Source organism: Gordionus sp. m RMFG-2023, chromosome 2, assembly GCF_954871325.1.
Source record: "Gordionus sp. m RMFG-2023 chromosome 2, tfGorSpeb1-WG-v2, whole genome shotgun sequence".
NCBI lineage: Eukaryota > Metazoa > Nematomorpha > Gordioida > Chordodea > Parachordodidae > Gordionus > Gordionus sp. m RMFG-2023.
This window is the reverse complement of record NC_088776.1, coordinates 21,433,615-21,460,106: the sequence shown is the minus strand read 5'-3', so window position 1 is coordinate 21,460,106 and position 26,492 is coordinate 21,433,615. Positions and strand designations below refer to the sequence as shown.

Here is a 26,492-nt window from a genome sequence, read left to right as displayed (position 1 = left end):
TGAGATTTTACTAATAGATGCCCAAACTGTGTCACCTATGAGCAAAATTTTTAGGTTTGTATAATATTTTTCTGTATAAAATATTGAGTTAGCTAATTTAAAATTTCAGGTCAAATTGAGCCATTTAACAAAGGGTCATTCCATGTCAAATCAATCACTTTTTGGCCGACCCCTTTCGATTTCGATAAAAATTCGTAGGCTGGTTATATATGTTCCCATTAGATTATAAACAAAATTTTAGCGCATTAGAAACTATATTAGCGGAGATATTCGGGGTTAAAGGTCCAAAAAACGTCTTTTTTTGCTTTTTACTGATGTTAAATAATTAGTTTTTAATTTAAAACTAAATATGATCAAATATTGAATCTAATATCAATAGCCAAGTTAATAATTGATGATTATGGCGAAAACATCAAAAATTATTTTTTTTTGAAATATGGGTCATCTTATGGTCAGTTGAAAACTTGAAATTAATATTTCGAAATGTATATGATCTCCGATTTTTAATTTTTTTAAGAAATATTATCCGTTTACTATTTTTTTAATAATTTCTTTAACAATTAGCATGGCTGGATATTTATTTAAAAAAATATTGCGATTATTATACTTTAAAAAAAATAGATGGCGCTATATATAATAGTTTTAATATGTTAAAATTTATTTTTTTTATTGATTAAAAATATTTTAATGTATATATATCATACTAAATCGATTACAATGTGCATTATATATATTATTTGTAATTCAGATCATAAATTTTTAAAATCTTCACAAATTTTGCCTAATTAAGATAGTTTATAAATTAATTAAATCTTACTTCATCTAAAGGAATACAAAGCCTGGCTAGCTTGTAAGATTCTTCAGGAGATAATATATATGTTCAACTGGTGGGAGTAGAAGGATTGACCAGTGAGAGAATATGAGATTTAGGCAACACTAAAATATTATCTTTCAGAGGAAATTTAAATGAGGCTGAAGGCCACAAGGGTGTAAAAATCGGATTTTTACTTCTTCATTTGTATAACTTTTATCGATTATATATCCTAACCACCACTTATCATCATATACCATGTTATATATTCATTAATATTTTAAAATATAATTTTCTCATTTAAAAACGGAACTTGTTTTATATTATATTTTTTGGAATTAGAATATATTTTGGTTTTTAGTTTATTTTGATCAATGGGAATAATTCCGTAAATTTTTTGGGTCCCATGTATGGGCAGTGCAGAATTAAATCTTTTACGAAGGGCTAATTCCTCTTCGATATATTCTTGATTGGATACATATTCAAATTGAATATTAATATTTTCTTTAGCATAATTATAAATTCTAATGGGGTTAGGATTTGATTTTTATTTGGCCTTTGAAGACTAGCTCTGGCAACTAATCTTTTGACAGTTCCTCCGATACCGTCACATGCATTTTTGCCGTGAGCAGTGATAAAGAAATGCCATTCGGCAGGAATATTAAAATCGTATTTATGAAGGGAAAATTTTTGCGATTCTTGTATTGAGACGCGGCTTTTCCGAAAAATATATTATTTTTTCTGGTTTAGAATTAAATTTGGCTGTTAAGAATTTAATGAATTTTTTTTGATAAAGGTGGACTGCACTAGTATTATGGCTTAATGATTCGGACAAAATAACAAAATTTATATTTTTTAATTCTTCTCCAGATTTATAATATGCTACAAATGGATGTATAGTGGCCTGCACATTGTTCCAATGAAATCCCTAAACTTCATCTTGTAAAATGAAGGAATAATTTTCAGAATAATCTAGAATTGTTAAAAATTCCTCATCTTTTAAATTTTCTTTGGAATTCTTCAAAAATAAACTTTGTGTTTAGCTATAAACGAGTGACGCAGTAAAATTTGAACTTTTTATAATAGATATTCGATGAAACCATCAATGGACTTTATAATAGTTTCAAGATTTGCTCTATCCACCGTGATCCATTGTTTAAACGTGACATATTCTATACGATTCTGAAACAATTCGTATAATTGGCCCATAAGAGATTCTATACCAGGGCATTGATCACAATTTATTAAATAACATTTTGGCTGAGATGGATTATAAATAATTTGCGCCAAAAGATTGTTATAAGAATTTATACAGTAATCTTCTCCTGCTGTAATTTCAGCTATTACATTTGTCATTAATTTCACATTCTGATGAATGGCGCAGACACAAACAGTGTGTGTGCCGTCCAACTAAAATTCAGTTTTTTGGTCTAAGTTCGGCAAATTTAGGGAATCCAATTGATATACTTGGGTATTCTTCCTTAAACATCTTGAATATTTCTTTAAGATTATTTAATATAAATCTTTGCTAATTCTTTCTCGCATTTAACAGATACACAATCTTTTATTCCAGGCATGAGTCGGCTTATTTCATCAGAACTATAATTTTGTTATTTTTATTGCTTAAAAAATTTTTCAAAATCTTAAATTTTCTTTATCTCTGGTTATTTTAATAATGTAAGATAATGACAATTTCATAACATTCTTGGTCTTAATGGGTATGACTTAGTCTGGGGAGGGGGTGGATAGGGGGTTGGGGGTAGGCCTGGTAATTAATGTGATTTTCGATTTTTCCCTTAATAATTTTCCTGCACCCCTTTAATCCTGCTTTTTTGTTCGTGTGCTAGTCCGATTTTTTAATTATTTTAATTTACATTGAAATATTAAAAAAATTATTAAAATTTTTTATCCTGCGAATATCTCAGGGGAATAAGGTTTACAAAGTTATATAATCGAATTTTATGATATATTATACATTAAAATATTTTTAATCAATAAAGCGTCATTCCATGTCAAATGAGCAAAAAAAATAAGATTTTCGGCCGACCCCCTTCGATTTTTTTAAAATTTAGTAAGCAAAGAAAGGTTAGTGTAGTTAAGAAATAGCCAAAATTTTAGCCTCGTAACATTTATATTTTTGGAGATATTAGGGTTCAAAGTGGCAAAAATGAAGCATTTTTACCATTATCTGCCTTCATTCAATTAAGCATATCTTAAAAACTATCTAATTGTAAATAACAAATTTAATATCAAAATTACGTACAAAGATTCTACTTTTAGATAAAAAAAAATTTTTTTTTTCAATTTCCGGCCATTTTATTAAATATATAAGGACTAAAAACGATTTTTTAGAAATTATACGACCTTCAATTTTTTTAAAAAATTTAGTAGACAACACTGAACTCTTCCTTTATATTTATAAAAAAAAATTGGTCTGGGACGAGGCCATCTTCATTCTCAAAATCGATAAAAATGTTTAGAAAGTGTATAAGTATTTTCCCGAAAGTACTGCGTCTTTGCATAAATTTATATTTAAATCAGTTTTTAATGGTTTTTCTTAGACTATTTGATATAATTTAAAGGAGTATTTATCTTGTAAGTGAAAATAACAATAAATGGGGCTTTCATTCAATTATATTGATAAATTCATCTACTGGCTTGGTTATTGTTTCAAGAGTGGTTCTATCTACGGATAGCCATTGTTTGTATGTTATAAATTCGATGTCCTTAGAACGAAACAATATTTCTATTTGGTGGCGTAAATTTGTTGACCCTGGACAATTATCACATTTGCCCAAATAACAGGATGGTTGAGGCGGATTACAAATTATTAAGGGTAAAATATGTTTATATGTTTTAATGGGCAACATATCATCTTTGGTTAAATTGGGTAAATTTGATCCAATGATCATTAATTTAAAATTTTGGTGGTAGCTGCAAACACAAACATGTGTACCACTACCTCCTACGAGTATACAATTTTTTGGGCGAATGCTTGCAAATTTCGAAAAACCGATTTTAACATCAGGCCTCATTTCTTTAAAAAATATATAAATTTCTTTCAAATTATCTAAAATTAATCTCTTTTGTATTGTATTCTTTTTTCCGTCTTCGGTCAAAATTGAAAGGCAATCTTTCTTGCCTGGCATGATTCTGCTTATTTCGTCCGTACAATAAAATTCTTGTACAATTTTAACTGTACATTCGTCTATAGTATTTCCAGGCTTGGGGTTAGGGGTTGATAAAAATCCCTTTTCCGCTATCAATAATTTAGCTTGTCTTGCCATGTATGTTGTATTAAATTCATTCATTATTTTGGACACTGTCCAATTCTTTGGTAATATCGTCAAAATTTTATATTTATCAGTTTTAGATAAGAGTGAAATTTTTTTTTTAATATTGCTTATACCATCATCTTTATCGATAGTAGCTGGCTCAATCGCATTTATATCTAAATGAGTTTCTATAGCCTTTTTTATTTTGGTAATTTTTTTAATTGGATATCTTTTTTCTCTCAACCTTTTCTTTTTAATTGGAGATTCTCCAATTTCTATCAATGATGTATTAATTGATTCATAAGCCAGGTTCTCTTCGATATGATGAATATCAGGGTCTTTAAATGCGTCATTTGACTTACTAGCTGTTCCGAGTTTTCTTCGACATTTATCACATATCTTATCATCTGAGTGAAGTGACATCCAAGATTGTACATTTCTAAGATTTGTAGTTACATTATTATGTTTTAGTATTTTAAAAGGGTTACAGCATCTAGTTTTTCGAATAAGATTTTTGTTCATTTTATTGAAATTCTATATGATAAAACAAATTAATTTATAAAAATATCACCGAATATCTAATAATTACAGGTGTACCGATTAGGGGGTTAATCCGATACGATATTGCAGATATTATATTGATATCGGCCAAATAACCGATATCACTAATCTGATTTTGCTCGCTCTACATATTATATATTTTATCATAACTTAAAACAAATAATTATAATTTAAATTAACCTAGTATTTCAGGACTATTTATTCATGTAAAATTCTATATAAAATTTAGTAAAAATATGGTATAATCATTTTTTGTTCCAAAAACCCTATTTTGATGTAGAAAGTAACTGGTTAATTTTTGAAAAAATTATTGATTTAGTTTTAAAACCAAAAATATCCTTATAAGACATTATTAATTATTTTCATTTAGTTTTTTATAAAATTTATCGCTTCAATTAAATAATTTTTTTACCTTTGATATTATAAGAATAATTAGAATTTATTATAAGAATAATTAGAATTTATTATAGTTTTTTTAAAATACCAAGAAATTAATTAAAAAATGAATTAATATAGTGAGCATGTGTTATTGAATGATTAATCAATTTTAAATTTTTCTTTATTTTATTGATTGAAACACTCATTTATTCTTATTTACAAGTAAAGCTATGCCGATTTTAGAAAATCCGATCCAATATTTATATTGTTTGGGTTATTGATGATACTTTTATTTTGTATATAATTTTATAATAATAATAAATTAATATTTGTAATATTTTATTAGCTTTTCCACGTCAATGGAAGAATTATAATTCTTCATATATTATTTTTTTTTGGTAAAAACAAAACAATAAATACAATATACATAATATGGAGACACAAAAAAAATATAATATATCTTGACTTTGAAAAATTTATTTTTTTTGCGACGATCACATTATTTTAAAAAATTGATCGATATTTGGTGGATCATATTTTATTAATATTCGTTAAATATATGTTATATGGGCAAATATATAATAATTATAAATAATAATGTAATAAATTGAGTTTCTTTTATCGATAGATAATTTCTATACTTGAATGAAAGCCCCATAAGTGAAGAAAATATTATAATTTATATTTACAAGATGAATAATCCTTTAAATTATATCAAATAGTAAACCATTAAAAACTGATTTAAATATAAATTTATGCAAAGACGCCCCCTTTTGGGAAAATATTTATACACTTTTCTAAACATTTTTATCGATGGCCTCGTCCCAGACCAATTTTTTTTTATAAATATAAAGGAAGAGTTCAGTGTTGTCTACTAAATTTTTTTAAAAAATTGAAGGTCGTATAATTTCTAAAAAATCGTTTTTAGTCCTTATACATTTAATAAAATGGCCGGAAATTGAAAAAAAAATTTTTTTTTTTATCTAAAAGTAGAATCTTTGTAAGTAATTTTGATATTAAATTTGTTATTTACAATTAGATAGTTTTTAAGATATGCTTAATTGAATGAAGGCAGATAATGGTAAAAATACGACATTTTTGCCACTTTGAACCCTAATATCTCCAAAAATATAAATGTTATGAGGCTAAAATTTTGGCTATTTCTTAGTTACATTGACCTTTCTTTGCTTACCAAATTTTAAAAAAATCGAAGGGGGTCGGCCGAATCGTGGTTGATTTGTCATGGAATGACCCTAAAAAAAATGAATTTTAACATATTAAAACTATTATATATAGCGCCATCTATTTTTTTAAAGTATAAAAATCGCAATATTTTTTTAAATAAATATCCAGCCATGCTAATTGTTAAAGAAATTATTAAAAAAATAGTAAACGGATAATATTTCTTAAAAAAATTAAAAATCGGAGATCATATACATTTCGAAATATTAATTTCAAGTTTTCAACTGACCATAAGATGACCCATATTTTAAAAAAAATTATTTTTGATGTTTTCGCCATAATCATCAATTATTAACTTAGCTATTGATATTAAATTCAATATTTGATCATAATTAGTTTTAAATTAAAAACAAATTATTTAACATCAGTAAAAAGGAAAAAAGGCGTTTTTTGGACCTTTAACCCCGATTATCTCCGCTAATATAGTTGCTAATGCGCTAAAATTTTGTTTATAATCTAATGGAAACATATATAACCAGTCTACAACTTTTTATCAAAATTGAAAGGGGTCGGCCGAAAATCTTGATTTTTTTGCTCATTTGACATGGAATGACCCCAAAACTATTTAAAATCATATTTCCCAGTTTCTGTAAATAAAATTTGATCCTCATCAATGCCATATAACTTTTTAATTCTTCCATAATGGCATCTATAATTCTTAGAATAATATGAACACCAAGTATAACTGAAAGACTTTGGTTATATATCTGCTTCACAGAGATAAAAGTTTGGTAGGTTAAGATTTAATGGCATACTTTGTAGAAATGCCTGATTAAAGTTTTTTCTGCAATTTTGACATATTTTTTCAAATGCAGATATGATCTTCCAATATTGCTCATTTTTGTTTTTTTGGGCTTATCTTATTTTATATTTAAATTATTTTTGATTTCTCATTGTTGTGTTTATTATTGAGACATTTTTTATTTATAAGTTGCTATAGACAAAAAATTTAATAGCACACAATTCTGGGCCATAAAGGTTTAAACTAAAAGATTCAAGCTCATTTTTATCTTAATAGACCTTTCCTTACCCTTCCAGAGCCTTTTAAGTATTATTTACATATTATCCATACACCATTATATCAGTTCCTTCACAAAAATTAAAACACCTAGAAGTGTCATGTGATTTTTAAAATTTTATTTCAAATCATTTAAATTTGTATTTAAGTCATAACACTAATTGTTTAGATATTGAAAATATTTTTTATAATCATTGAAAAAAATGTAGCCCAGATATACAATTCGAAGCGCTTTGGGCAATAACAAATATAGCATCTGGTACTTCAGATGAAACCCAAGCTGTTGTTGATGCTGGTGCTTTACCGCCTATGATTAGGTTGCTATCGTCACCTCATGCACATATTTGTGAACAAAGTGTTTGGGCCCTTGGAAATATAATAGGTATGCTGATTTATATTTAATTTAGCTTATTTTTATTGATTAATAAATTCAGGATAAATATAAAAAATGCCCTATTTGTCTTCCTGTCCAAGTTTTTTCCCTATTCCTGGCCAAAAGCCACCTGTTCTTTTATATTTCTGCCCAAAGGTCATCTGCCCTCCCATATTCCTGGCTAAAGGCCACAAGCCCTTTCCCTATTCCTGGATAAATAGCACCTGCCCTTTCTCAATTTCTGGCAAAAAATCACCTATTCCTTTTCCAGGCCAAGGATCACCCTCCTCCTTTAGCTGATGCCTCTATTCTCAACCTGGCTAACATATGATAAAGAATTATATAAAATTATAAAATAATTGAAGAAAAATATGCTTCATGTTATTTCAAAAATAACTATTAATTACCATTATGCCCACAAAAATATAAATGGAATATTTGCATTATTCATATTGAATATTTGATAATAAGTATTATTAGATATTCATCAAATATTTCCTTATTCATATTCACACAAATAATAATCTAACAGAATTCAGTTTGATATAAAATTGTTAACAAATGTTTTCAAAAATAAATTAAAATTTATAAATCTGATTTATATATGTGGAAATAAAATAAAAATATAAAAAGGTCCAAGGAACATGTTAAATACATATAAATCTTTCACCGATGTCGGTATTTTTCAATTTTTTCTTCAGCGTTTGGTGGTGCAACGATTTCGCCGATGCCTACTAAATTGTCAGTGGCGGAAGAGCAATATTTATTAAAAAAATAATGATTTAATTTAATTAATGTATTTTAATGAATTTAATTTATAAATCATTTACATTTTTTTATAATTTATTTGGTCGCTCTTTTCTAACACATTTTTAACATAGTTTAATTCATTTCTTAAATTTTTTCCTGTCTCACTGAAATTTAAATTTATGTATTTTCCCATTCTCAGTTAGACTAAGGAATTTCATTTTTACTCAGATCAGAGTCACATAAACAATACATATTAGTAATATTCTATTAATTTTTTTATAACAAAAAAATATAAATTTGGAATTCAAGTAAATCAGAATTCAAATTTAGCAAAATTATAATTGTCATGAATAAATAGTATTTTATCAAGATTTGTGGGACATAAAGAAGTCGTCTTTACATTGAGTATTAATCCAGCAATAGATAAAATTCTTTCAATGGGTGGTTGCAGATATACAAAGAACATTCCCAGCTAAATTAGCAAGCCTAGGAAGTTCCAGCCATTTTTCTTCTAAAAGGTCATCCTCTTCTGGGATATTATGTTGGCTGAAAATATACCATTCTTGTTCTAGATTACTAATGTTGTTATAATCGTTGTTTGGAAGGGAATGTTTACGAGCTATTTTTAGCCTTAAGAACTGAATGTTTGCCCATTATCTTCAACTTGAATCTCACTGCATTTCTATCATGCTCTAAAAGTTTTAAATGTCTAATTAAAAATTGCAATGTTGTATAAATCGAATTTAAATATTCTGAAACAATTTTAAGATTTTGAAATCTGGGATCAAGTAGAGTCACTAATATCTAATGTTTAAAATATAATTTTATTGATAAATATATAAAATAACTTGAAGTTCAATAATGAGAAACCTATGGTCAAGCTTTTTTATATATTTTCTTTTAAGCAAATAATATCTGAGCAATCAGATCTATAGATTTATATATGGGTTTCTATTTCACTGCAAAATAATAATCCTAAGTTTATTGTTGATCCCTTTTGTGAGGAAATAATGGATTTAATACTGCGTAAAGTTCATCAATCAGATCCCATTCACTATTAAAGAATTTTAAACATTGTTTTCCTATTTTATTTAGAATATTATTTATAGGAATTATGTTTACACTGCGATCACTTTCTAAATTAATACGCTGTGCCAGTGGGTAGGGCAAATTAATTTTAAGTTTTTGTATTAATTAGATTGGTCTGTATAATGCCGTTTTTATTATCGGCCTCATCTGACATATCAAAATGGTCATCAAGGTATGGAACAGAATTATCAATATCCAAGATATGACCTGTCTCATAAACTGACTGCAGAAATTTACAATGCTCATACTCAATTTTACATTCCAAATCAGCTACTGGATATCTGAGAGCTAATTATTGCTCTAATTTTTTTAATGATAAAATCAATTCTAGCAACTTTTTTTATGCCATCAACTGTAACCAAATTATGAAGTCCATGCCATAAGCATAAATGATGCTTATAGTCCCCCAATCTGACGCTTCTTTTGACATTGTTCCCAACATCAGTTACCATTTGTATTGTTTTGACTCATAAATGGAACTCCTCTTCAATACTATCAATCTCAGATAATATGGTATCCCCAGTATGCTTATGAGTCACATTTCTAGTTGCCAGGGTAAAATATTTTAAATCAAAATTTTTATCTAAATGTGAAAACTAAATTTCATATAATTTCGACGCTTGAAAGTCCACAAATCAAAAGTGATAGAACAGAATTTTTGTCCTGAATCAATCAGATTTAAAATACGCGCCTTTATATTTAAATAATCATCTAGTGCACCCCAACTAATGGTTATTTGGCAAACGAGGAATCAATTATCTTATATTTTTTTTTAGGCAATTTATTTTTTAATAATCATTTTATTTAAATGTTAAACCTTAAGAAAATCTGTCATCCCTTTATTGTTTATATAACCAAATGGCATTAAATCTAAGCAGCACATCAAAACTTAATTTCGCCCTATTAGATTTGATAATTATTTTATACATTAAAAAGATATCTAAAAAGCATCAAAATAATTAGAGCTGTAATGAAACGAATAAAAATTTGATTTAGTTTTGAACTTTCAAAATAAAGTCATAATAAATTTAAAAAATTATATATTGGTATCTCCTGTCAAGTGTTCCATCAGAATCAGCTGCACAGCTGGCGATATAGATCATAAGAGAATCTTTTTATCACATAACTTAAAGCCTTTACCTTTATAAAGAAAAATATCCAATGTTTTAATTTTAATTATTTTATATTTCATTATTATATTTTTAATTGATATTGATGTTTAATTTGTTACTTTTTATTCAAATAAAAATGCATAGTTTATTATACCGAAATTTAATATGAATATTTATATTATGTATATAGCTTGTTAGCCATAAATTTATACCTATTTATATGTATTAAGGCCAAAATAAAATGAAAACTCTGGTCACCATTAAAAAATAATATGGAATTATATGTTATTCTTAAAGGCTATAACTTATAAAATAAGACCTTATTTACTTATCTTATATACAAACCTTTCTACAAATTTAAAGATGAGACATATTTTTAAAATTTTATAGCTTTGAGACTTTTTCGATTTTTAAGAGCTGGGATAAGTAAATATTCTGATTAAAAAGTTAAAAAAAATTTTATACACGGATTTATTAGACCTTCTGTATTCCTCTAGACGGGATAAACCACCACCAAATTTTTTAAGAGATTTTATTTCCATTATCTTACAAACAATGACAAATAATGTAAATATTAGTATTGGTGTGTTTGAAATAAATATCAGATCAGTTCAACCATGATATTTATGAACCAATTTAAGCATAAATTAAATCAAAATTTTCATATTATTTTAACGTTCTGGGAAATTTTTAAAAACATCGTTCAACGATTATGTACTTAAGGAAATATAACTATAACTTGCACATATAATGGTTTTGGTTTTATTCTCATTTTATTCACTTATTTAAAAATCCATTCTCAAAACATTCTAGGACATCTCCCTTTTTAAAATAAATAGTAATATTCATGCTTTTATATATAAATATTCTCAATATTTTAAGGTGATAGTGCACAGCTGAGGGAACTTGTAATTAAATCTGGATTAATACCAACCTTATTCGATATTATTAAATCAGATTTGCCGGTATAATTTTTTATCATAATGTGATTTATACCTTGTTAATTAGATATCGTTTCTTAGAAATATAGCCTGGTGTATATCAAATATTTGCAGGAATAAAAATCCTATGCCCGATCTAAACATAGTGTACATGTGTATGCCTTACGTTTCACAATTTCTGCACCATTCAGGTTAATTAAGAATTACATAGAGGTATATATAATGTAAAAATAAAGACAAAGAACTGATAAGAGATTCTTGTTGGGCTTTATCTTATATAACGGATAGTCAAAATGATCGAATACAACTCGTGATAGAAGCTGGCTTGTTGAATCGTCTATCCTTACTTTTAGGGCATTCTGATAATTCTATCTTGGTTCCAGCTCTCAGAACCATAGGAAACATCGTCACTGGAACTCATCAACAAACTCAAGTTATTAGGGCTGGGAAAATTGTTTTTTAGTAAAAAAAATTTTTTGTCAAAAAATTAAAGATATAAAAAATGTTCTACATTGTAAGAAAAATTAATTAAATCAAAATATTTTGAAATAATTTACAAGTAGATGTTTTATGCCAAATGCATTCCCACATTTTTAATATAAAATATGACCTTATTTTTTTGGTTAGTTATATAATTCCAAACCATTTAAATTTTATGTTTACATTTCCAGTTCAAAATCATTTTAATATCAAACAGGAATATCTTAATATTATATTACAAGAAAATTATAGCCAAAATGAAAGGGAATCTCATGCCATCATATTTGGGGTTACAAAATTCAAAGAATTTATATGTGGAAAAAAGTTCACATTTCAAACCAAGCCATTAATGAGTTTATTTCATCCAAGAAAAGATATAACAACAAGATCTACTTTCAGAATACAAAGATGGACTTTATTATTAGCAGGTTACCAATATGAAATAGAATTCTAATGTAGTCGACAACTAGCCAATGCTGTGATGCTATCTCGATTACCTATAAGGGGAACCACAATATCAATAGAAGAAATACTAGGTCAAATACAGATGAGAGAGCAAAAACCTTTAAATGCAAGCGAAATTGAAAAAACAACAATGCAAGATGTATGTCTCCCTGTGGTCTGGGTCTAAAATAGGATCACTGTCTCTTAGACAGGGTTTAAAAACCACCGAAAGGGGTTGATGTCAGGAAAGGTATCTGATTGTAAAATCCTTGCTCCAAAATTTCCTAATGATTACAACAAAGTATGGACAGGGTACAGCCGAAAGTACCCCATCGGCCTCCTCATCACCTAAAGAAGGATGGGAAACCTGGTGGAACCACGATTCGTGATAATGAAACATGTGTCGGCCATAAACGACTTGATAATAACTGGATAAACCAGTTAAGGGGGATAGAGTAAAAGTTACAACATGGAATGTTGGGAGCATGACGGGAAGAGCTGGAGAAGAGGTCGATGTACTGCATAGAAGGCATATAGATGTGTGTTGCATACAAGATGCCAGATGGAAAAGTAATGGCGCTAGAATGATTGGCAGGACAAGTGAAAAGTATAAATTTTTCTGGCAGGGAAGTAATGATGGTAAGGCTGGCGTTGGCATATTGGTTGCAGAGAAATGGATGGACAATATAATCGAATTAAGAAGACTAGATAACCAGATAATGATTATCAAGATAATTTTTGGTAGAAAGTTATGCAATATTATCTCAAGAATTGAATAAAAGAAAGATATATTTTGGGACTTGCAGGTGACATCGGAACTGACAAATGAAGACGGGATTATCCTGGCTGGTGATCTGAATAGACATGTGAGAGCGAGTAGCCAGGGTTATTAGTAAGTACAGGGTGGATTTAGTTACAGGATGAGAAAATGGATATTGTTTGGCAATGTCTAAGAAAGAATGAGAAAAGCTGGTGACTTACAAGTTGGGGGGTGCCAAAAGTACAGTGGATTATTTGCTAATAAGGAGATGTGATAGGAGCATAGTAAAAAAATGGGAATATGATATAGGGAGAGGAATGTATTGATCAGCACCAACTAGTTATACGAGATCTCACTTTTAAAGGCGCCAGGATTACTAAAAGAAATTTTATGCCAAGGTTGAAGGTTTGGAAATTGAAGGAGGAGAGTACTAGACGTCAATTCAATATGACATTGGCAATAAGAGAGAGGTGGAGGTACCACAAGCATCTGGGGACAAGTGGGAGACTATGAAGAAAGTCTATGTGAAGACAACTGAGGAGGAATGTGGATGGACAAAAAGGCCACTATACATAAGGAGACATGGTGGTGGAATCTGGTTGACGATAAACAAAGGTGTTTCAAAGAATGATATAATAATAAAGAAAATAGTGATAACGATATTTACAAGGTGGCAAAAAAAATGCCAAGAAATTAAAAGTGAAAGTGTAAGATGAACAAAGGCAGGAGTTTGCTTAAAAAATGGAATGCGAGGAAAGAATGGCAAATGTCGTCCTGATGGAAAAAAAGAGGCAGGATGTGGTAGGTGTTAAATGTCTGAAAAATATGGAGGAAAAAATGGTGATTGATAATAGTGGTATTAAGAATACCTGGGTCATTCCATGACAAATCAACCACGATTCGGCCGACCCCCTTCGATTTTTTAAAAATTTGGTAAGCAAAGAAAGGGTAGTGTAGTTAAGAAATAGCCAAAATTTTAGCCTCGTATCATTTATATTTTTGGAGATATTAGGGTTCAAAGTGGCAAAAATGACGTATTTTTACCATTATCTGCCTTCATTCAATTAATCATATCTTAAAAATTACATAATTGTAAATAATAAATTTAATATCAAAATTACGTACAAAGATTCTACTTTTAGATAAAAAAAATTTTTAAATTTTTTATCCAATTTCCGGTCTTTTTATTTAATATATAAGGACTAAAAACAATTTTTTGAAAATAATACGACCTTCAATTTTTTTAAAAAATTTAGTAGACATTATTAAACTCTTCCTTTATATTTATAAAAAAAAATTAATCTGGGACGCGGCCATCTTAAAAATGTTTAGAAAAGTGTATAAATATTGTCCCGAAAGGGGGCGTCTTTGTATAAAATTATATATTAATCGGTTTTTCTTGGACTATTTGATATAATTTAAAGGATTATTCATCTTGTAAGTGAAAATAACAATAAATGGGGCTTTCATTAAATTATAGAAATTATCTATCGATAAAAGAAATTCAATTTATTACTTTATTTATAATTTATTATAAAAATTTTTGTGCATTATAACATATATTTATTGTAAATGAATAAAATATGTTCAATTAAGTTTCGAGTTCTTGAATATATGAATCAGAATCTTGTGCATTTCATATATGGCGCCCTAAATATTAAAAAAATTGATATAATTTAAATTTAAAAATCTAATAAACAACTCACTTTTAAAAGATTCTATTTTTGGTAGCGCATTTACTTTCTTGTGACAACAATATATAACTACGGCCAGTAGCAGTTAACAGTGAAACTAATGTTTAGATATGGCATTTGGGCAAGTAAAGAGTGTCGTCTATACTTGGAAATGTAAAGGAATTAGAAGGTCCGGATGGGTTAAAAACTTTATATATATTTCTTCCTGCTAGTACTTTCTATTGAATTGGAATACATTTTACTTTTAAATTGATGTAGATCTGTTGGAATCAAGGTGTGTATTTTGTGTGTTCCAGGTATAGATCTAATTTTTGAAAATCTTTCCCTGAGTAATAGATCTTCATAATCATAATTTATTTTGGTCATCTATCAAAATATATGACATTAATATTTTATTTATTTAACTCGTACAATTCATATGATGTGGTTATTTACTTTGAGTAAGGCCTTGTAAACTAGCTCTAGCGGCTAATCTTTTAACAGTGCCACCAATCCCATCACAAACACTTTTCCCGTGTGCAGAAAAATGCCATTTCGCCTGTACCCCGAAATCCATCTCATGATGGCAAATATTAATAAAATTTTTACGATTTTTATCATCGGAAAAATAAAAAATTTTATTTGGCCTACAAATTTTATTAATTAAAAAATTTACCAATGTTTTTTTGAAATTATGTAATGCAATTGTATTGTGTTGCAAAGATTCGGATATCATTACATAATTTAGGCAACAAATATTGGCAAAATTATCTTTATAATATATAACAAAAGGGTGAGCAGTGGATTTAGCCCTATTCCAATGATAATTTTGTACTTCATGCTATAGTTTTCTTAAAAATCACATAAAATTAAATATTGGTCTTCGTCTAAGTTCAATTTATATTGTTTTGATACAACGATTGTTGCGTTGAAATAAAAAAATGGAGTAATAAAGATTCCATTTTTTCAAAAAAGGCATTGATAAATTCACCTACTGGTTTGGTTATTGTTTCAAGAGTGGTTCTATCTACGGATAGCCATTGTTTGTATGTTATAAATTCGATGTCCTTAGAACGAAACAATATTTCTATTTGATCGCGTAAATGTGTTGACCCTGGACAATTATCACATTTGCCCATATAACTGGAGGTTGAGGCGAATTACAAATTATTAAGTGTAAAATATGTTTGTATGTTTTAAAGGGCAACATATCATTGGTTAAATTTGATCCAATGATCATTAATTTAAAATTTTGGTGGTAGCTACAATCACATACATGTGTACCACTACCTCCAACGAGTATACAATTTTTGGGCGAATACTTGCGAATTTCGAAAAACCAATTTAACATCAGGTCTCATTTCTTTAAAAAATATATAAATTTTTTTCAAATTATCTAAAATTAATCTCTTATGTATGATATTCTTTTTTCCGTCTTTGGTCAAAATCGAAACGCAATCTTTCTTGCCTGACATGATTCTGCTTATTTTGTCCATACAATAAAATTCTTGTACAATTTTAACTGTATATTCGTCTATAGTTTTTCTAGGCTTGGGGTTAGGTGTTGATAGAAATCAAAATACCAAGAAATTAATTTAAAAATGAATCAATATAGTGAGCATGTATTATTGAATGATTAATAAATTTTAAAATTTTTATTTATTTTATTGATTGAAACACTTATTTATTGTTATTCTAATTTAGTAAGCTATGCCTATTTTAGAAAATCCGGTCCAATATTTATATTGTTTTGGGTTATTTTATGATAATACTTTTATTTTGTATATAATTTCATAATAATAATAAATTAATATTTGTAATATTTTAAAAATATCAAATTATTTAAAAAAATTGAGTAGAGAAAATTTTGATATTATTTTTTGGCGTCTATGAAATGCACAAGATTCTGATTCATATATTCTAGAACTATAAACTTGGTTAAATATATTTTATTAATATTCATTAAATATATGCTATATGGGCAAAATTTTTATAATAAATTATAAATAAAGTAATAAATTGAATTTCTTTTATCGATATACAATTTCTATAATTGAACGAAAGCCCCATTTATTGTTATTTTCACTTAAAAGATGAATAATCCTTTAAATTATATCAAATAGTCTAAGAAAAACCATTAAAAACTGATTATATTATTTTATACAAAGACGCCTCCTTTCGGGAAAATATTTATACACTTTTCTAAACATTTTTATCGATTTTGAGAATGAAGATGGCTGCGTCCCAAACCAATTTTTTTATATAAATATAAAGGAAGAGTTTAATAATGTCTACTAAATTTTTAAAAAAAATTGAAGGTCGTATTATTTCCAAAAAATCGTTTTTAGTCTTTATATATTAAATAAAATGGCCGGAAATTGGTAAAAAAAATAAAAAAATTTTTTTATCTAAAAGTAGAATCTTTGTACGTAATTTTGATATTAAATTCGTTATTTACAATTATGTAATTTTTAAGATATGCTTAATTGAATGAAGGCAGATAATGGTAAAAATACGTCATTTTTGCCACTTTGAACCCTAATATCTCCAAAAATATAAATGATACGAGGCTAAAATTTTATTTATTTCTTAACTACACTACCCTTTCTCTGCTTACCAAATTTTAAAAAAATCGAAAGGGGTCGGCCGAAAATCTGATTTTTTTGCTCATTTGATGTGGAATGACCCACCTGGAAGATCTACATGGAAGGACTTGAATGAAGAGAATGATAGGGATAATGATGTTAGTTATGCAAAGGAGAAGGTTGGTGTAAATTTGACAAGGTTGAAATTAAGAGAGCATTGAAAAAAATGAAAATTATAAAGGCAACGGGTTTAACGAGAGTGGTATTAGAAATGTTTAAAGGTTCTTATGACTAAGTAATTGAATGGTTAATGAATTTAACCAATCTAATTGTCACAGAAGGAACTATTCCTGAGGATTGGCAAAGAAGTATAATTATTCCAGTATCTAAGACAAAAGGTGATCCTTTGGATTGCAGGACTTATGGATCTATTAAACTCTTGCAACATGCAATGAAAGTATTTGAGAGGATGTTAGAAAAGTTGATAAGGGAACAAACGAAAGTTAATGAAAAGAAGTTTTTTTTAATTTTTATGATGAGACAAAAACAGATCTTGCAAATGAAAAGAAACTACTATACATTTGTTGATTTTGTTTACATGGAGCCACACGAGGTTACTGGATGGGCCTTGAGGAAATCTAGTGTGGAAGAATAGTTGTTTATGGCAGTGATGGCAATGTATGTGGGAGTACAAACTACAGTACAGATGGATGATGGAGATGGTATTAAGGATCCATGCTGAGTTCTTTATTTCATGGATGTGATGGCTAGAGACATGCGTTAAGGACTTCTCTGGGAGCAATTATATGCAGATGACCTTGTATTAATGGTAAACAGTGAGGAAGAATTGAGGGATAAAATTAGTAAATAGAAGATGGCTATAGAAGCAAAGGGCCTGAAAATGAATGCAGTTAAGACAAAGGTAATGATTGGTGGGGAAAATCTGAAGATGGAGGAATCCGGCAACTGACCTTGTGGTGTATGTGGGAGAGTTGCTAGAAATTCACCAGATGCCAGAAATGGATGCATAAAAGATGTTGGGAATAAAAAGAAGTCTGATGTAAGCAAGAATGACCTTTAGTTGTAGAACGTGCATAAAAGAAGTTTTAATATAGATAATGTAGAAAATGGTATTATGGATATTGGCAATGGGTTAACTCTGGGAAAAGTGGAAAAGTTTTGCTATTCGGGTGATATGATAAACGTCGATGTTGGCTTAGATTCTGCTGTTGCAAGGCTCAGAAGCATGGAAGAAGTTCAGAAAGATGTCATTTATTCTAACAAATAAAAACGTCTCTACGTAAGTTGTGTAAGGAGCTGTTTTTATAGCGACGAAACATGGGCAATGAAAGCAGTCCACGAAGCCAAATTGGAAAGAACAGAGATAAGGAGTTTTAGATGGATATGTGGGATGTCTTTGAGAGAAACTAACAAGGAATTGTGAGTAAAGTCGTAATGCGAAAAAATAGACTAAGATGTTTTGGACATGTGGAACGTAAGACAAAAGATAACTGTGTAAAGAGATGCACATAGATGAAAGTAGGAAGATCAAGACCTAGAGGATGGCCCAAGATTACTTGAATAAAAGTGATATCGATGGATATGAGGAAAATGAATCTTTCAAATACTGATGCTCTGGAGCATCAAAAATGGAAAAGAATCAGAGGGAAAACTGGCCAACCTAGGTAAACCCGGAAATCTTTATTAAATGGGGATGAAGTATTTTTAAAAATCTTGTATGTTTGGTATACCAATGCAAAACTATACTGGTATTTGGTTTAAACCAAATCTGGAAGATTCAAAAAAGGTGAGGAAATATTTCTCAACTCATGCATGTTTCTAAAGGAAAGATTTTATTTCGAAGAAATATATTAAATAAAAACAGTAACTAAATTATGTATTTTGATTAACTACTTTTATAAAAATATATCTAGAACTAGATAAGATAGAGACACAACATTTTATATCTAGTTTAACAATTCTGCTATGCCGAACAGCAGAATTGATGATATCAACCTAATCATTGGTCTTCTGATTTTCCAGTTACTTGGAATTACACATCAGAAATGCCTCAGAAATTAGTTCGGCAGAAATCTTGAAAAAAAAATATTCAGATATCTCTAACATAATATTTATCACACTTGTCACTAATACTCTTGATTTTTGGTGAGGAATTTCTTAAATTTATCACATCATTAGGGAGAAAATTAAGCCAAATAGGTGACGATCACAAAGACACCCTCTATTTTAAATAAGCCATTACAATAGCTATTGCCTCTTTCCTAATTTAATTATTTTAATAGATATATGCGCTATATTATTGCAATCGTTATTTATTCTTATATTTGTTATGTTCAGGGTTGGGCAAACTTTCAGAAAATTGTATTAGAATACAGATACTTTATAAAATTCTGTATTTAAGATACAAGTTACTAGATACTTTAGAAAAATTTCAATAAGATACAAGATACTTGTATCTATAAAAAAAAGAGTATCTAAGATACAAGATACTTCTTTAAATAGTCAAAATCTATATGTATAAAGCTTTATTTTCTTATCTATAATATAAATTTATAAAAAAAATTTAAAATAAATTGTAGAAAATAACAAATTTATTATATAAGATAATCCGATATTTTTTTTAATAATTGTATAATTAGTAAATAATAATAAAAATATTATTAATTATTCAAATAATTTATCGTTCAATCTTTGACGATTTCGTCTAGTAACCATATTAGCAAAGCTAAATAATCGTTCAACGGTGGCAGAGGAGGGTAATATTGTGTTATATTTAATAAATATATATTTATAACTATTTAACATATTTATACTGTGCCTGTCATCATTCATATAATTTAGGACCTCTAAATCAATATTGAATTATTAGAATTGGATGTGGTACTTTTAAAACAAAAGTAATCATCATCTTCTTCAATTGAAGATTTTGTTGACGTATTAATTTCAATATTATTTTTAAAAATAATTAAAGCTTCATGTATTAACAAATCCTGAAGGTATTTTTTTTCTTTTTCACCATCAATCCAACGATTTTTAAATAGGGATGAGAAATAGTTGCCAAAAATGCGCTTTTAAAGTTATTATCAAAATCATATATATTTTTAAATCATTTATTTAAAGAATTTTCTACGGCAATAGCTAATGGTTTGCAAAAATGTAGATCAATTTGAATTAAATTTGTAATTTTTTTTAACGACATTTAATATTGGAGCTGATTCTCCATAATAGCAGTTGATTTCACTTTGTATTTTGTCAATCGCTATAGCCAATGGGGACATTATATTGCAATATTCATCAAAATATTGAATTTCAATATCTCTTAAATTTGGAAATTCTAGTTTTTGACATAATTTAGGAAGTTCGCCTTTAAATTTTAATAAACTACTAAGACTATCAAACATACTATTCCATCTTGTGCAGCAAGGTGTAACTAATTGTTTTCCTAAAACTGCTTTGATAAGTTCTGCAGTTTTAGGCCTATTACTAGCATTCCATAGCTTAGTACATTTGGCTATTGCGGGATGATGAATTTTAAAATTGTTAGGAGAATCCTTAATAGCTTTCTCGACATCTGTTGTGGCAATAAGACTTATCGTATGGCACAGACAACGAATGTGGGAATATGAAATGATAATGAATATGATTATAAATGTGGTTTATAATATAATTATATATTATACTTTTATATGCTTGACAAAATTTGATGACGCTGCAGAACCACTTATAGATTTGTGGCATTCTTTAATATCTTCAGTAATTTTATGATCATGTTGAAGTACTTGAAAAAATTTCCCATTTAAAATACTTAATTTAAATTTATAGTTATATTTTTCGGTTGGAGAATTATCTGAAGATGAATATAAACATATTATTCTATTTTCATCTTCCATTATTTTAAAATAGACGGATATAATACGATTCAAATAAAATATGGTAGTTCTAATTGTTAGCAAATTGCTATATGACGACCAACGTCATATATCATAAATTATCTTAAAATATCTAAATTCTGATTAAATTTTTCATTTAAATTTTAAAACAATATCATTTTAAATTTTAATACTATTTAAATTAACTAATATAAAAAAGTATTTGTATCTGTTTGAATACAAAGTTGGTTAAGATACAAATACTTTTATATAATATGTATCTTAGATACTGGATACAAGATACTTTCCAAAATTTAAAAAAGATACAAGATACACAAATATCCGCGATACTGCCCAACCCTGGTTATGTTAAAAATCTAGATTTGTTTTTAAATTTACTTTTTGATCCCCCACTTTACTATTAATCCACATCTGTTATTGTTTTATATTACGTTTAAATTTCGGATGCTCCCCATAAGCGAACAATTTTTTTAAAGAATTAAATTTAAAAAAAATTGAGAATCACTCTTATTTACGCCAAAATTATCAAAAAATTAATTTCGCGCAGAAACGAGTTAATTTCACACTTCTCTAAATTTAAGAACTTAATTTTCTCCCAAAACGAAGCTCCTGTTACTCAATTTTACACTCCATGATTCTCACTCGTTAAAGGAATAATTTTCATTTTGTATTGAACAATATTACATTTTAATTTTTTTAATACTTAAAATAGACTGAGTAGTTAATTTTATCGTTAATTATATGATATGTGCAGTATCGCAGATATTTGTATCTAAGATAAAAGATATTTTTGTATTTTGTATCTTTTTAAAATTTTAGAAAATATCTTATATCTAAGATATAAATTGTTTAAAAATATCTGTGTCTTAATCAACTTTGTTTTCATAATGATACAGATACTTTTAAAAAAAATTCATATTAATTTAAATTTTTTGATTCGCTTTACACCCATCATTGCAATAATGCAGGAATAGGCTAAAACTGCAGAGATTATCAAAAAAGTTTTAGGAAAACATTTAGTTATACCATGTTGTACGAGATCATAAATCACAATGCGAAACTAACTGCTATTATTGAGAATCAGCTCCAATATTAAATGTCGTTAAAAAATCACAAATTTAATTCAAACTGATATGCGTTTTTGCAAACCATTAGCTATTGCAGTATAAAACTATAAATAAAGTATTAAAAAAATATATATAAATCTGATAATAACTTTAAAACCACATTTTGGTCACTGTTCCTCATTTCTACTTTAAAAATCGTTGGTTTTATGATGAAAAAGAAAAAAATACTTTCAGAATTTATTAATACACGAATTTTTAAAAATAATATTGAAATTAATATGTCATCAAATTCTTCAATTGATGTGGATGATTATTAGATTACTTTTATTTTAAAAAAAACCACAGCCAATTCAAATAATTCAGTAAATGATATTGAATTAGAGGTCTTAAAATATATGAAAGATGACAGGCGCAGTATAAATATGCTAAATAGTTATAAATATATGAAAGAATTATTTATTAAATTTAATACAATATTACTATCTTCTGCCCCTGTTGAACGATTATTCAGCTTTGCTTATATTGTCAGTAGACCAAATCGTCCGAAACGACAAATTGTTTGGAAATTTAATAATATTAAAAAATAATGCTGATTTATAATGTTAATTTATTGATATTTACTAATTAATTTATTGATATTGTTTTCATTATTATAATATACAATTATTAAAAATATATCCTTATATCGCATTATTTTATATAACAAATTTGTCATTTTCTACAATTTATTTTCATATTTTTTATAAATATTTATTATAGCATATTTTATTTGAAAAATAAAGCTAGATACATTTTGATTTTGATTAAAGTTTTAAAAGATTTCTTGTATCTTAGAAACTTTTTAAAAACAAGATATAAGTACTTGTATCTTTTATTTTATTGAAATTTTTAAGTATCTTGTATCCTAAATGCTAAATTTAAAGTATCTGTATCCGAATACAATTTTTTGAAAATTAAAAACATTATCCTTTTTCTTTGTAACTGTTTACTTATATTAATATAAAAAATCATCGTAAATTTGCATTACGAAGCAATAAATTATTTATACTTTTAACCCACCCAACACATAATTTAAATTTTTTTTACCCATCCGGATATTTATTTAAACAATTTGTTTAGCTAATGCTCCCAATTTTTAAATATAATTTAATTAGTTAGTTTGACTCTTTATTTATTTCTTTAAATTTATAAAATATATTAATAACGGTATTGTTAGTTCAAACTAGGCCTTTTATTAATTCATTTTATTATGATAGTATAACTATATAAAACTTAAAATATATTCTAAAAAATTCAGTTAGATTTTTTGAAACAGTCGAATTATTTATTATTCGTATAGAATTTATTATTATTTGCTTTTTTTGAGAGCATTTTTTGAACTTTAATATTGAGTTAAGTTTTGCTAAAATAAAAAGGCAACTCTTTGGACTTAGCTTAAATTTTATTCCAGCCTGACCTGTCTGGAACCTACATATACACATCGCTTTATAGGAAATTGCACGCCTGTTATTTTATTTCTAGAGTAACTAATAGCATTACTTATAACTAGTTAAAAAGCCATATTTAGGTCGATTTTTAAACGGCCCGATTAGGATTTTAGCCAAAATAATATTATGTAAGCCTCGAGATTGTCAAATACTCTTTCTGCCATTTATGAGCAAAATCTACAGGCTTACATAATATTGTTTTGGTTGAAACCTTAATCTGGACGATTTTAAAAATCGACTCAATGGGCTATTTAAAAACTCTAATAAAAGTAATTAAAATTTTATACATCAAATTTTGATCCGATCATTCTAAAAAGTGTATATTTGACTAATTGGTTGTAAAAATTAAAAAAATAAATAAAAGGCGGTAATTAATAGCACAGCCATGTCAATGTTTCCAGCGTTGTTGAAAAACAAAAGTAAAAGTATAATCAAAGAAACAGCTTGGACTTTGTCTAATATTGCGGCCGGAAATAAAGATCAAATTGAACAAATATTTAATATGCAACTGGTTCAACCCATGATTGACATTATGAATAAAGTATTTTCTTTTTTTTTGAATATATGTATTATGAATTATAAATTTTATCGAGCTTCAGTCCTTTTATTTTGATATGATATAATAAACATTTTGCAGGGCAGTGGATTCATATGCCAAAGAGAAGCAGCTTGGGTGATAGCTAATATTGGAATCAGTGGTCATAACGAGTTTCTTTTCAAGTTAATCGAGATGAAAGAAAGTCTTATGCCAGCTATTTCCTCATTTTTCACACTCAACAACGACCCCAAACTTGTTTATGCGTTACTGCAGACCACCTCGTTTATGCTCAAAGTAAATATATTTAAAAAAATATAATTTGTGATTATATACATAAAAAGGCGTCAGAAGGGATTAATAAATTGGAAGAACTTTTGATAACGATAGAAAGTTGTGAAGGCTTGGATAAATTAGAGCAACTACAAAGTCATCCTAATAAATCCGTCTACGAAATATCTTGTCAAATCATTGAAAACTATTTTGGAGTTGAGGTTTATTGAATTTTCTTAAGCTTTTATTAACTTGTCAGTACTCTCGTGAAAAAATAACATGAACACTCCTGTCGGTTTCAAATGTATATATCCCCATTTCTATATCAAACCTTAAACTTTATAAAATATTTATTAATTTTAATTTATCGTTTAGATAAAATGTCGCAAATAGTTATAATTTATGCCAAAATTTTCTAAAAAGGTAAATAAAATTCAACCATAAATTTTAATTACAAAAAATTTATTGGATATAAGCCAAGACATTTCATAAAATTAATATTTATTTTTAAAAATAAAATGAAAATTAAAAAATTCCCTATATTAACTAAAACTTATTGTAAACACTTGTGCGATTTGACAGACCTAAATCCGTCACAAATGAATCAATCTAAAGTATATTATATATAAGAGACCTACAGAAATATCATTTGCATAGCCTGATTTTTTTAAAAATTTTTGGCCTGGCCGGGTTTTATATTTTCAGACACGGCTGGGCCTGGTTTTTTAAAAATATATTTATTTTTAATTTTTATAGATAATGGCGATTTAAAATATTTGGTAAAAAATTTTTGCCCAGGTATTTTTTTTAAAAAACCAGCCCATGTACTGGGCCTGGTCTCTGATATATTATAAGATGAAGATTTTAGATTATAATAAATAACCATTTTCAAGTATTAATTTTAGCAATATTCATGCATAAGTAAGATTATTTATTAGGGGCAATTCATCTATTTTGTGATTACATTTGATTATCCAATTTTTAAATCCATTGATTAATGTATATTATTAATTTTTGTGTTTCAATGGTAGTTGAAGATTTTTTTGTAAAAATATAATAAATTGTATCAATCTCATTGTATTTTTCAACATTTAGGAAGAAGAAGATGACCTGAATCAAGCTGACAAAACTGAATTTTGTTTTGACATTCCATCAACATCCTATCAAATTCCTTCCAGCAATTCGACTCAACCAGGATTTTTATTTTGAGATTATTAGATTGATTATATGTATAGATTGAATGTAGTAATATTTTTTACAAAAAAATATGTGATATATTTTTTATGATTTATTTTTTTTAAACTCCAATATTTTTTAGATTTTAATACTGTTTCTAAATAGTTAGATACAAATATAATTATATCATAATTTTTTATTTACTTTGATTATTAATTTTATTTTCCAAAGAATATATAAATTAAATGAATATCGATATTGATAATGTGAAGCATATTTTGCATTGAAGATAATATTTATTAACTAAACACTGTTTAATACTATATTCGGCGGAATTATATTTTAAAATATATATACTTTGTTGTAAAATATTTTGACGATATTTTAAAATAAATTCATCAAAATGAATCTTATCCTGTTTATGAAATAAAAATATATTGATAATTCGGTGTTTTATTATTTCAATGCTAAACTATAATAATAATTATAAAGCAACTTAAAAAAAATTGATAGCATCTTTCTTTGATTTAATAATTGCCCTTATTATTTGA

General features: G+C 27.2%; 1 protein-coding gene across 1 annotated transcript in view; it reads left to right on the top strand.

The window, feature by feature from the left end:
* Window positions 1–26,267, top strand: part of LOC135924673 (importin subunit alpha-1-like) — a 31,495-nt gene extending 5,228 nt beyond the window's left edge. The window contains exons 4-11 of the mRNA XM_065459767.1: window positions 7,495–7,667; window positions 11,492–11,574; window positions 11,618–11,741; window positions 11,787–11,983; window positions 24,322–24,498; window positions 24,595–24,789; window positions 24,837–24,986; window positions 25,861–26,267. Coding sequence (XP_065315839.1) covers window positions 7,495–7,667; window positions 11,492–11,574; window positions 11,618–11,741; window positions 11,787–11,983; window positions 24,322–24,498; window positions 24,595–24,789; window positions 24,837–24,986; window positions 25,861–25,974 — 1,213 coding nt within the window. The 3' untranslated portion in view covers window positions 25,975–26,267. The remainder of the gene's footprint in view (window positions 1–7,494; window positions 7,668–11,491; window positions 11,575–11,617; window positions 11,742–11,786; window positions 11,984–24,321; window positions 24,499–24,594; window positions 24,790–24,836; window positions 24,987–25,860) is intronic.
* Window positions 26,268–26,492: the final 225 nt, after the last annotated feature.